Source organism: Gymnoscopelus braueri (genome assembly GCF_963280865.1).
Source record: "Gymnoscopelus braueri genome assembly, chromosome: 3".
Lineage (NCBI taxonomy): Eukaryota > Metazoa > Chordata > Actinopteri > Myctophiformes > Myctophidae > Gymnoscopelus > Gymnoscopelus braueri.
In genome coordinates, this window is record NC_137612.1 from 20,911,840 (window position 1) to 20,924,879 (window position 13,040).

At 44.3% G+C, this 13,040-nt stretch overlaps 1 protein-coding gene across 10 annotated transcripts in view; it reads left to right on the plus strand.

Annotated features, from left to right (window-relative positions):
• Nucleotides 1–446: 446 nt before the first annotated feature.
• Nucleotides 447–13,040, plus strand: part of setd5 (SET domain containing 5) — a 32,816-nt gene continuing 20,222 nt past the window's right edge. For all 10 annotated transcript variants that reach the window (XM_080422929.1, XM_080422938.1, XM_080422931.1 and 7 more), the window contains exons 1-2: nucleotides 447–869; nucleotides 12,492–12,766. In XM_080422929.1, coding sequence (XP_080279055.1) covers nucleotides 12,696–12,766 — 71 coding nt within the window. In that variant the 5' untranslated portion in view covers nucleotides 447–869; nucleotides 12,492–12,695. The remainder of the gene's footprint in view (nucleotides 870–12,491; nucleotides 12,767–13,040) is intronic.

Genomic DNA, 13,040 nt, shown 5'->3' on the forward strand with positions numbered 1-13,040 from the left:
ACGAAGATACCCTCAAATACAAAAAAAGCAACATAATCCCACTAAAGAATGAAAATCAATTCCACGGCATTTGCATTTAATATCGACCATTTCCCCAAATTTGAAGGCACATATCCGATATTTGTGTCATATTGTTCCCCGAATCCATCCACACTCGCTGTCTTGCCTGTGTGCCACCACCGGTACACATTGCATGATTGAACTGAGTCTGTCTCTGCACCCCTCGTCGGCACAAAATCACGCCCATCGTTGCGTCAAAGGGCAAAGAAAAAAAATGTGGTCCAATCACATCCTTACAAATCTATTTCGCGTCTCAACTGACACTTTTCTGACCAATCATTTGAAAGAGGCTGGACATCAACTCAAGGCCCGCCCAACGAAGGAGCCCCTGCATGGTCGCCTAGGAAACCCCGTGGCTTGGTTGTGTGTCAGTTTCGCTGCCTGAGACCCGCGGTCGATGCCGGTGAAGAGGGGGATGGGCGCCTCTGCGAATGTAAGGACCCGAGACAGAATCAGAGCCCTATATCACATAGAGCAGCATATACCCCATTTATAAATATCGACTGTATATATAAAAAAACACTACAATAAATGGATTAAATCACGATGGATCTGTTTTAGACACCCAATGGAAGTGCTGTGCCTGACCAGAACAGGGAATTTAACTTTACGCCCGTGCGTGGGGGACACTGAGAAGTTTGTTTCCTACCCCTGGAGAGGGAGCTACTTTTAAGGGCAAAGGATACAGGACAGACCGAGGCCGAGGTGCAGGCCTAGTCATCTGGTTGGATTTGATGTTGGATTATTCAAGAGACTGCCTATCACACATGAAAACATATTATTTGTACCGGGTTGGAATGTCTCTTTAGGTGAGTGTTTCAACTTACATATTTGTACGTGGTAACGTGTTTAATAACGTTATCTTGTCTGCAGGCTAAAACATAAATACAACACGCTGACCATATTTCCAAGCAAGCCAACATAGCCAGTGAGCTAACAACTTAGCCACCTAACAACTACACGTACATTTGAGTTATTTGAACGACTTGGTGGCTCTAACTGTAATCTCTCACAGTTCCAGGTGGATTGCTAGCTGGCTGATAATGTTCCCATGTCAGGGTCTGCTTGGCAGGGCTGCAGTTGACTGTCTCTGTGCTGATCTTCCATGGTTTTTGATCAGGTCCCCATATCAATGCTTGTCACCTGCCTTGTTCGCCAACCTAGTATCCACATTATGTCTGATATCAATGTCATGCAACCGTGTTTCATGAAGTCTTTACACCATACTGCAACAGTTTCCAGGAGTTTGAGTTTGACTGAAGTAATGTTAGTTCAAGTAATTCAGTTGATGATATTCACCTCAAACAACTCCCAACTACAGCTAATAATATTACAAGTAGATTTATTCGATCTGTTTGGTTTCAAGGCTGTTACCAACCAAGGTACAAATGGCTAGATTGTATTTGACTCTAGTAAATACCACCTGGTTGGTATTTGGGACTCTAGGTTTGGCCACGTTTTGAAAATGTTGCTGCAATGGCCTAACATACCCTACCTCCACTGTCAAAACAACACGAGCAACACATTATGCATTTTATTCACCTGAAGCACACTTGTTTGATCTGAGCATGGTAGACATGCATCCCCAGATATTAGGCTTGTTGCATTGGCATTACTGGGTTTGGTAATATGAAAACTTATTAGGTTACAAGTTATTAAATACATTTTTAATTAATTGTTATGTTTACTGCAATGTAGTATTTTTGCCCCAAGAAACTGTCGAAATTAGGTGGTTTCTAGAGCATTTGGACATGGACATGCCAGTAAAGTTGCATTTGTTTATTGGCGTGTCCATCTCAGGGGCTGTTAGCAGACATGGGTAACAATGCTACGCTAGCCGGTTAGCTAACTTTTTGGATGTTTTCCAATTGATTGTGTCCTTACTTGGAGCCAGTATTTAACAATATACAACGAATGTGGTCGCATTCGTGACATATTTAGAAATCCCATTTAGCACTGTAAGTTTGAGATGTTATACGCCATTTGTGATTTTTACACGCATGTAGTCTTTTTCATCGTTTATAGTTAATTGTGTGTTGATCCATTTGGTGGTTGTAATATTCTTGACTTCACTGAGAATCCTGTTGATGGTGTGTTTTGGGTTTTTTTTTTCTGTGGGGGACCCAAACGAGCAGATCTGTGGAGTGGTGACTTGCTTTTCTCATTCGTCTTCACCTCCCCCACCTTCCAACCCCCAACCTCTGTGGCGGTTCAACAGAAATGGGTGGTATGTTACTTTGAGGGGAGCTTGCGTTTCCTTTTTTAGACTCCATTTTTTTTAAATTCAACATGTGAGTAGCTGGTAGTGGTGGCATGATTACGGCTTAGTTTCGTCTGAGACCTCTAATCGCCGTGTACCCGACTCTCGTTTTTTTCCCCTCTTCATATAAAGCGTAACGCTGTTTGATAAATCACGGGGTAACGGGTTTCAGTCACACGTTGACTGAAGTAGCTTTCTTTTAGATCACATCATCCTGGTTGTCTTGATTTGGGTCTCTTCTCTTTAGGGCCGTTCACTCCACCGAGCACTAGTCTCGAGCCATAAAGATATTGTTTTAAAAATCGTTCAAAGTCAAGTGGATTGCGGAGTCCACACCACAGCTACAACAATGACAATGTTGAAAGATGTAGTTATAGTGCTGCTTGTTGTGAACAGCCCTTTACACAATGTGAATTATTACTCATCACTTATTTGGCTGAACTTGTCAACTACATTCTCTGCAATTTAGGAGCGTCAACTGCTTTAATGCATCATGGCCCATGACTGCATAGGATTTTATTTCTTTTTTTAAACAACTAAGCAACATCTGTCCATCATTCAACTGGCTGCTAACATTAGTTGCTCCATGGAGACCTGCGCTGTCTGTCCATAGACCACAGCAGAGTCGCGTACAGACCTTGTTTTTCCTCTAGCTGACTGTCTCTCCCTCTTTTCACACAGCCCTTAGCCCTAGTTTAGCCTGTCTGGCTAGGCCAATGAATGTGCTACCGGATGTGTGACGAACTCACCAAAACGACTGTTTTGTGTCCGATCCTGTGTTTGACATGTCATTCATATTCATTTTTAAGAGGGATGTATTGTCACTTGTTTACACTTAATAAAATCGTTCCTACGTTGTCTCAGTAGGGGAATGAATAATGTGAATTCTGTACTGTTTGTTTCTCAAGTTGCTAAATATCTGTACTTTGACCTGTGATCAGGTCACTGCTCGGGTGTGTTGTAGCTTAACTCCATAAACAAGACATTTTCCTTTAATAAACCTGTAAGCCGGGAGGCGGTAAGCGCAATTTTACGAGAGCCTTTTTTTCCCCCTGAGCAGTTGTCGACCTTGATTGGAGAGTACAGAGAATACACCCGTGGTCAGTTGGGGAGTGTACAGCCAGCACCAAATGTTATGGTTGATCTTGAAGCCTCTTGGTATCCAGATTGTAGTGCAGGGGGCCTTGTTTTCATTGGTCAGGGCTCACATTCTCTGAATACGTTTCGCATCTTTTAATAGCTTGTGTGCAGTGCAGCCTGCCATCCTGGCCACTCATAACCATTGGAAACATGAGCCCCCCAACACTCCCCCTGGCCTGACCCCTTCTTGTTATCTAGAACAAACGCTGTGCTCACTACCAGAGACAAAGACAAGTACACAGCCCCTAAGAAATGATAGGAGAATTTGGGACGCAGGCACAATGGTTTGCTTTCTAAGCTAAACCTACTATACTGGGAGCTGAGAATGCACTGCCTGGCTTGATGCTGTGAATAAACCAATATATATATATATATTCTCTTTACAGGCCTATCATCAACCAACCTTATGTTACGCAACAGTTTAGCATAAAAGTGCTAGGAGTGTCAAGTGAGAATGGCATACTGAATAAAGTCGGTTCACTTAATACTTTGTCTGGTAACATGTCTTTGAGAGCAACACTGTACTGTCGAATAGGCCAAGCTCTGTGTGTGTGTGTGTGTGTGTGTGTGTGTGTGTGTATGATGTGGAATTCCCCCCAATGTGGGCCTCAGAAAACTTTGGAGATCTGAGGAATGTGCAGACGGGCAAGGTTAGTGTGGCCCAGTTCTCCTTGTTCTTCACTAAAGAAGCATGGTTTCTGTCTTCATGTCATGTGCATTTCATGCCAAGTTGTCAGAAATTCATCTAACCAACTGCTCAGTAACATTCCCTTTTGAAAATCACTGATGTACAATTATTATATTGTGAAGAGATGAAGTCTAGATGAGTCTAGGTTGGGGCTCTTTAAAAATCCTTACCACACTACAGAATTCAAACCGTGTGTGTGTATGTGTGCGGCTGTGCGCGCGCGCCTTGCTTGTACAAGAGGGAGTGAAGCAGGATGCTGGCCCATTTCCAAAAGAGGAAGGCAGGATTCTATCTCAGTGCAGACTGCTCAAGGGGAAAGGGAGAGGGGGATGTTGCTGTGAGGAATAGGAAGAGCGGAGAAAAACGTCCTCTTTTTAGCTTGCCATTTGCATGCTGATGACACTGTCATTACATGGAGGGCAGGTGTAGCTATTGACATGTTAATGATGTGGCATGTGTGTTTTGTTTGTCAGTCAAGTCGTTTGTTGTCAATCTATAACTATATATGGATAGTAGTGAGTGATTTAAAGCATAGCACAGAGATGAACTTGAATTTGAAAACTGAATGATTGTATGGTGGCCTATTGGCGAATGATGCTAGCTTGAGAGGCCTCTCTCGGCTTTTCAAAAGCATTGTATGAGTTTCATCTGGGCCATGGCAATTTAGTGTGCTCTTCTAACCATTTTATTTTCACGACAGCAGAAAGCGTGGCATTCGTACTTGGTCTTTTATTTATTCCGTCACATTTTTTTGCCTGTGCCTCTGTTCTGTTATCATTCCCTTTCCTTCTGATTCTACCCTCTCTTCAGCAGCTTCTCTACGTTGTGTGTGTGTTGCTGGCTGGCTTGTACAATGGGGTTAAAAACAAGTCGCTGTGACGCCTGCCTCTTTAGTGCCCTCCTATTGGCTCAGACGCTCTGGAGCTAGTCCAATGGGGTGCGTTGATTCCTCAGCACAGCCTCTGCACAGGGGGAGCAGTGTTGCAGAGGGCTCTGCTGGGTAATTCTGTTTTGTGCCGAGGAGCAAGGCTTCTTGGGAGAATAATGGAGGAGGAGGAGGAGGAGGCTGGGAAAAAAACAAGGCTGGGAGAGGCAGCCGAGCTACGTAATCATCTCTTTCTCTCTCTCTCTCCTAATGTCCTTTCTTTCATTCCTTTTTATTGCACCCTCATGTTCTGTCCTTCACTCTTTTCTCTCTCACCATGAAGCTCTCTCTTTGCCTCTCAGAGAAAACATGGTCTTCTTTTGGTAGCTAGCCAAATGTTAGTGCAGGGGGAAAAAGCCTTGCTGTAAGAGTTTCCTCCTTTGAGAAGAAGAGGCAGCCATTTTAGGTTTTACCAATTCTACCCACCCCATAAGACCTGTCTGTCTCCCCTGTGTATTGCAAACAGTACAGTAAAGGAGATAAGGCTGAACATGGTTAGATCAGCTTTGTGTTGGGTGACACGAAAGATGATCAGCTATCATCACTATGATCTGCCTCATACTTGCAGAGTATCCCCAAAACACAACGATTGCAAAAACTGCAGGCACATTTCTGAGCTTGTTTGCTCAAAGGGTGTTGTCAGAAGGGGGAGGGGAGCAAATAAGGAAATAGGAATGAAGAAAAACAACCCAGGAGAGCTTAATTTGCACCGATGTCAAGCCACTCACCTAACCCTTTCACAGTCAGCTACCCTATTTTATAATGCAAGACAGCAGTGTTAAAAGATTAAAACAAAAGGGGAAATGGCCAATGCCAAGTCTTTCCTGTGTTCCCAAGCCTACCCCCTCCTGACTCCCGTCACCTGGAGCCAAAATAATTCCTATTAGGGAAGAGAGGGATATGATTTTTTTAGCTACCCCATTTCATTTCATAAAGCTTTGGGTTCAGTCATGATGCAACCTCTACAAACTGGTTGAAACTTGAATGGCACACTGCCTGTGAACCTTTTGAACCCAGATTTGTTTCCTCACCAAAACCTGGCCGTTGTTCAAAGCACCATTTTGCTACAATAAAATCCCCCCCCCCCCCTCTTTACTTTTCCCATGTTCATCCAGTGATTAGACATAGGAACCCCCTCATGCATACACACACTATTTAATTTCCTGACCTCTAACCACAGGCCTGTGTGAGAATGAGAGAGATACGTAGGTAGGCAGCAGGAGAGAGTGAGACAACAGAAGCCGCAGCGATTCAAAATGGCTGCCCAGCCTCAGTCGTTTTTTTTCTCTTCTTTCCTGAGTGACACCTCCTAATATTGTGTTAGCACACGTCTATGTACGCGTTGTGCTGTTGAGTGTTGTGTCGAGGTGGAGCCAAGGCCGACCCCTCTGTCCCTTCGCCAAAAGAGGAAATGGAAATGTCATGTAAATGTGTTTGTCATGCAGTGTCACGTGGTGAAGAAGAGACAACCAGTAGGGCTGGCTCTGCTGTGCCTCATATGCCAGTGCAGGAGCTTATCTAGATTTTTTCCCCTCATTCATTTACTTATTTATTTTGTGTTAGTGCCTTCCTTTTGGAAAGAGAAAATAAATCCAGCCTTCCCACGTTTTAAGAGTCGATCTAGCGTAAGAGGGAACTGTGCCATTTCTTGAGTGCTAAGGGTACCCAACTATGCGACCGATCACATTGGAAACTAAGTCAGACATTTTATTATGTTGGTAGTCCTTTTTTTTCCCCTTAGTTCTTTCGTTAGCCCTGCAGTTGCGTCAGTCTCGGCCAGGTTCTCTCTTCAGTAGCAGCAGCCAGCTCTGTTGTTGTTGTGACTTGGTGGGGGATTGCAAGTCAGACGGGGCTAGTCAAGCCCAAACAGGCAGCGTTAGCTCGCTCATACCTCCCTTTCCTTCTCTACCTTACTTCGGAGCCGCGCACAGACAGTGGCTGATCTGTTTGCTCTGAAACAGATGATTGATTTTGTGTCACGCTGGCCCTTCTGTCCTCCTCTCTCCCTGTACCCCCCCCCCCCCTCTCTATGGCACCCGCTAGGTCTTTGTTTTCCATTGTGTGACTCTCATCCACGGTCTGGTCCCGGTCCATTCAGGCAGCTGGACATTGTTGTGTTAATAGGAGGGCCGCACTGCGCTCCCGGGACGCTTGACCGCTCGGCATGAGAACAGGCCCATCATGGCTACAATTCAAAAAATAAGAAGAAGGGGGTGTGGCGATGATATAACCCCTAGAATGGTCCCTTGAAATAAGTGTGTCGGTGGATATGGTATTGCTCATTCTCATTGTTCTTTACATAAAGGCCGATAAATATACCCTTACAGCCTACCTATGTGTTCACGATTCTAAGTAGCACACAAAAGGAAGTTTTACAGCAGATGTCTTTGTGTTATTAGTCAGAATGGCCGCCCACACATTCTGACATGTGGGGAGAGCTTTTAGCCGGCTGTTCTGATCCAGTATCTGCCGCAGACGGGTCTTGCGCTGTGTAATTGTTAAGGGGCCAAGGATTGGGCTACTGTGGGAAGCTACGGAAGTCTGCCCAAAGCAGGCAGCTGTCATTTTGTCTGGTAGTTTTGTGTCGTTATGTGGTCTGTTTTAATGTTTGAGATGATGTGAACGAAAGCTTGAATGTGTTAGCAGTAGCACCCTTGTGATTGTGAAATTGTGAATGTGTTGAGTGTGAATAAGATCTCAAATGAGAAATCTTTTTTCTGCGGCCGTCCACATTTGTATTGAATCCAGGGCATATTGATTTGTCTGTGGTTCATATTAAATTTCCTCCCCCTTGTATCTCAGCAAGTGCAACTCAACATTCACGGAGACCAGGCGATATTTTCATATCCTACCTCATCCTGTGTGTGTGTGGATTATTGGGGGGGGGGGGGGCTTTGTAGACTTGAAGAGTTGTACAGTAGATTCCTGCTTCCATGCTGTGTGTGCATTGTTCAAATTCTTTACCTCTTGGTTTGACTTTATCAGGGATTTTCCCCCCAGAAGACGGTGGTTTGCCAAAAATAGATTTGAAATGGTAACTCTAACTTAAATGTTACTGTATGCACAAAACATATATCGCACCTGTTACAACATTCTTAGTGAACGAAAATGTGAAAACCCCAATTGTACCATAGATAGACCCACTAACGTTTCATTGTGCGTATAAAAAGGCTGTTCCGATGCGAGGGAGAAAAACTCAGTTGAATTGTGTGTGTGTGTGTGTGTGTGTGTGTGTGTGTGTTTGTGTGTGTGTACACTGCTTGGTCTTCTTCTGTGTGTCTCTCAGGGGAAGGCATTATCTGCTTCTAACCTTCTGTCTTATTGGCTAGTAGCACAGCAAGGTCATTGAGCCAGCAGCAGTAGTAGTTGGTGAATGACATGCTGCCTTAGGCTATTTCCCTGTTCCCTCTCTGTTACTTCGGGGGGTTTCCCAGTGGAAAAAACCCTGTCCTCTACACCTATATTGAATGAGTAGGCCTATACGCTTATGTTCTCCAGTTTCAGTCATTCTTTCAACTCCATTTGCCTGCATAGAGTGGTTAGCTAAAATACCAGTGGGAGAGTGTGTGTGTGTGTGTGTGTGCGCATCCGCTTATCTTTGCCTACTGCCTGCCTATTTTTATTCTATATCAGTACTTTATTTTTGTCTGCTAAGCTAGGTTAAGGTGAGGCGTGGCGTTCTCTCTCGCTCTCAGTGTTCGTGAGTGGCTGTGCATTTGCTTGTGTGTTGGAATTGATTGTCGGTCCCTCTCGCGATGACGACATGCATACGCTATATCACCCTGGGGACTCATTTAAATATTAAAAGGAAAGATAATTTAATCACAGGGCGGTACAAGGGGTGTTGAGCAGCATCTGAAGAGAGTGGTGTTGAAGGAAGTGAGAGAGAGATAGTTGGCAGAGGGAGCAAGTATGAGAGAGAATCTGCTGTGCTGTTTTGTGTGTGTGTGTCCTCAGGCTGCTCTCCAAAATGGCCTCTCTCTAGTGGAAGTGAAAAGACTTTGTTGAGCCTGCTGGTAATATGAGCCCCGTATTCATGGTCAGAAGAGCAAGCAAGGAAGGGAGGGAGCTAGGGAGGTAAAGAAAGGCTTTCCTTCTTCGGAATTTACCTCCTTGGTACACCGTCTGTCTGTCTTGGAAGAGGCCCAAATAGTGAACTCCCTTTGTGGGCCAGAGTAGGGAACTCGGTAGCTCTATTTTGGTGAGGCATGGATCACCCACACAGCTAATAACCAGCCAAGTGACTTTTCATAAGAACCGGCTATGGTTGGACACATTGCACTTTGATGCTATCTTGGGTTATGTGTCACTGTCACCAACTGTATTAACTGTTTATATTGACCCTCCAGCTCCAAGCATGTTGCATAACCAGTCTCTTTGTCTCTTTTCCCCAGTTAACAAACTGGATGTCTATGCGGAAGCTAGTGCTGAGGAACAATTAGAATAGGCAGGTGTTATATAACGATATTTATGGACTAGGCTTGTTCCGATTGGCGATTTAACGACACTCACAGATGGAAGGGAAAATGTCCTACTGCGACTGGTGTTTTGTTATGCCGATATGAGGGCCATTTATTAAGATATGAAGAACACAAGCAATAGTGCAGTGGTGGCCATTTTGTGGTTCCACAAATCGAAAGCCCTTTCATTTCTCCCATTTGAGATTTTGAAAATATTTATATTAATTATTTTCAGCCTGGAAGTTCACCAAGCCATCCAGGCTCGTGGTGATTCATGAACATAAACCATTTGATTCTGTGAAGAAAAAAAATTAAAACCGCAAAACAAAGGGTATTTATTAACCCATTTAGGGTGGAAACCCCTATTTGTAATTATACCTTTCAAGACGGGAAGCCCTTTTGGGGTTCTTGTTGCTATGTACAGTATATAGCAACATACATTTTTTTTTATTTTTGAATAAATATTTGAAGTTTTTCAGAAAACTTAGGTCAGGATTTAGAAGGCGTTTTTAGAATCGGCCTCAGGTCTAAATGGGTTAAATATAGTATCATGTAATTCAAAGTTTTGTTTTTCTCACAGAATCAAATGTGTTATGGTCATGATTCACCAGGAGCCTGGCTTGGTTCCAGCCTTGAAATAATTAATATAAATATTTTCGGAAATCTCTATGGGAAAAATGAATGGGCTTTCGAATTGTAGCACCACAAAATGGCCGTCACTGCTATGACCTATGAGGGTGGTGAAGCTGGCGATATTAGTTTAACTTTGCATGTACTTTATCCATAATATGCATGCTCACCAAACATTACTTTACACTCCATAGTTAATGTTATGGATATGACGTCTTAAGCTTCTTTAGTCCAATAATGAACCTTTATTAAACTCTTGAATCACCGATTTCTAATGGCCACGTATCACGATAGGAAAATGGCCTAATACGGACCATACACTATTCTGAAATGTAGCTTCATGTTATAAATGGGTATTTACCAAAATCGGATTTCAAAATAACACGTGTTAATGGAAAACCAATGGAGATTGGTAAAGGAGATTGTTTTGGTGAATTATAGCCACATTGTGGTACAGTTGGATATAAGGCTAAAGGAAAATAGGAACCTTCACAGCATCTTCTGAATTAGCCTAATAATATACAGTACATTGGAGATTTGATGTACTGCCCATGCAGGCTAGGCAGTTGCATCAAAATAGTTTAGTCAGATCCTGGTATTTGACTTGTTCCACACTTTCTATGTGCGTGTTTTGTCAGCGGTGTGTGAAGCAGGCAGCAGCACATCTCACCTTTTTCCCCAGTATCCAACTTGAGGCACTCCCTTAGATTAAGTTAATAAAGCATGTGTAATATATTTTTGCTTACCCCAATCTGTCTAATAGAACCAGGCTGCCATTCTGTGTGTGAGTCACAGTGAGCATGGTGCATGGTGAACTGACCTTGACGTTATTGGAAGTCTCCAGCCCTGCTATGGTTGCCTTGGCAGTGGAGAGTGAGATTGGCAGCCAGCTCGTAGCTAGGGGTACTACAACAGAAATGTCATGCATCTTGACGCCACTGCTGTGGATAGTTTCTCCTCATAAACCATTGTAATCGTCTATGTCTCGCGGCTTTTGGGCAGGCTGTTTTTTTTGTTTTCGAGGGGTGGGGGAGGGTATGTCAGGCTCTTCTTTTTCTCAGTATTGTACTCTCAATTTTCTGTTGTGTAAGGTAACCGCAGACGTTTGGCCCGGTGTTGTAGTGAATGTGAACCGGGTAGCATTTGTGTGTGGGACCGTGTTTGTATGCGTTTGGCCGGAGGATGACCTCAGTTCGCTCCAAGCCAAGTCCTCTTCCTCACTGAGCGTGTGAAGGGAGCATGGAAAGCCCTGTTCCTTCTTTTTGCAGCTGGAGTTGGAGCTTGCTAGGCGTCTGCCTGAGCGGATGAGTGAGTGAGTGAGCGAAGGACGGCGACAGAGAGAGATTGGAGAGAGGAGTGTGGGTCAGTGTTCCAGCAGTGCACGATCACATGACAAGAGCCCAGCCTCATGCTGGATGACTCACCCCTCCGGGCTGTCTGGGAGAAAAAGCTACCCCCGCTGGTTCTTCATGGTACTGAATCACCTACGATACAGGCCCAGTATTAGCAGGGGGGGTGGGTTGTTTTTCTTGCCTCTGAATAGTTTTCCATTGTTACCAGAAACCTCTGTATGGATAAGCGATGCTCCTATCGCTCTTTGACTTATATCAAGCTATTATTATTGGAAAGGGGAGCTAAAAAGCTCCCCGATACTCCATATAGAAAAGCCTCTTTGTCAACGTGACTCAGCAAATTTGGATGTTCACTAAGGATATTAGGATGTTTGCCCACATACATTTATGGTCATTGAGATTGTATTGACTGTTTCCCTGTCAGCTGTTCTTCAGCTGAAACAAACAGTCATTGGTGTAATGGGGCTGAATCCAGCTCACTAATGGCAATTTGGTGTTTCTATGCTCCAACCAGTCTAGATCTTGGTTTCAGAGTAGCGAGGCGTAAAAATAATTTAGCCGTTTTCTGCTTTTGACCTTTGACTAAGCTACAAGACTCTGACGTCTGAATACTGCATCTTTGCAATGTTATATTATGAATCTGTATTATTTATTGATCGTTTGCACCTACTGTACCTGTTTTGGTGATAGCCATGGTTGGTTGACATACTAGTTATTGATCTCGCAGCACATTGTACCTTATAAATTAGACCCGTTGGCGTTGCTGCTGTTTTGTTAACCCATCGGTATAATATGGCCTCTAACAAACTCTGGCAGCTCATGAAATATATCCAAAATGCATGGAAAGGAGCAGTGAAAGCGCAGTGTTTGTCATGCCACACAACATGATGACTCATGCAGCTTGTTGCTGTGATATTTTGCCTATACCCATTGCCTGTGTGTGTAAAGCTAATAGTCTCCCGTCCTGTACTTCCAGGTCTCCCCATGTCCGTGAGCCGTGGGCTGCGGCTCAGCGGCGCCCCACCCCTGGAGTGGTCTGTCGCTGCGGTTGGGACTCCGTGACCCCCAGCCCCCACCCCCCCATCCCTTCCCTCCCCTCTCCCCTTCCCCTCTCCCTTCCCCTCTCCCCCTCCCCTCTCCCCTCTTCCCCCCACTCCCTCGCGTCGCTGTGCTGGACGTCATGAGCATAGTAATCGCGCTGGGAGTCACCACACCTGAAACGTCTTACTCAGATATGGCTGCTGGATCAGAGTGAGTATATCCTACCTGTGTGAAGGAGTGGGGTGGGGCACAGTTGTCATGAAATCTCGCTTTTAGGGGTTGTGTGTGTGTGTATGTATGTTGAACCTTCTATTGCCATTTTTCCCCGATGTACTGACCCTGACTCGTTATCACTCGTCATTTTCCACTCCTCAAAATTAATTTGGATTTTGGCCGTCATTTTGGTTGCATCTGCTTCAAGGGACACGTTTTCACTGAGTTCAACGTCGATTTTTGTCCTTTTGTTTAGTTTTACGCCATTCAA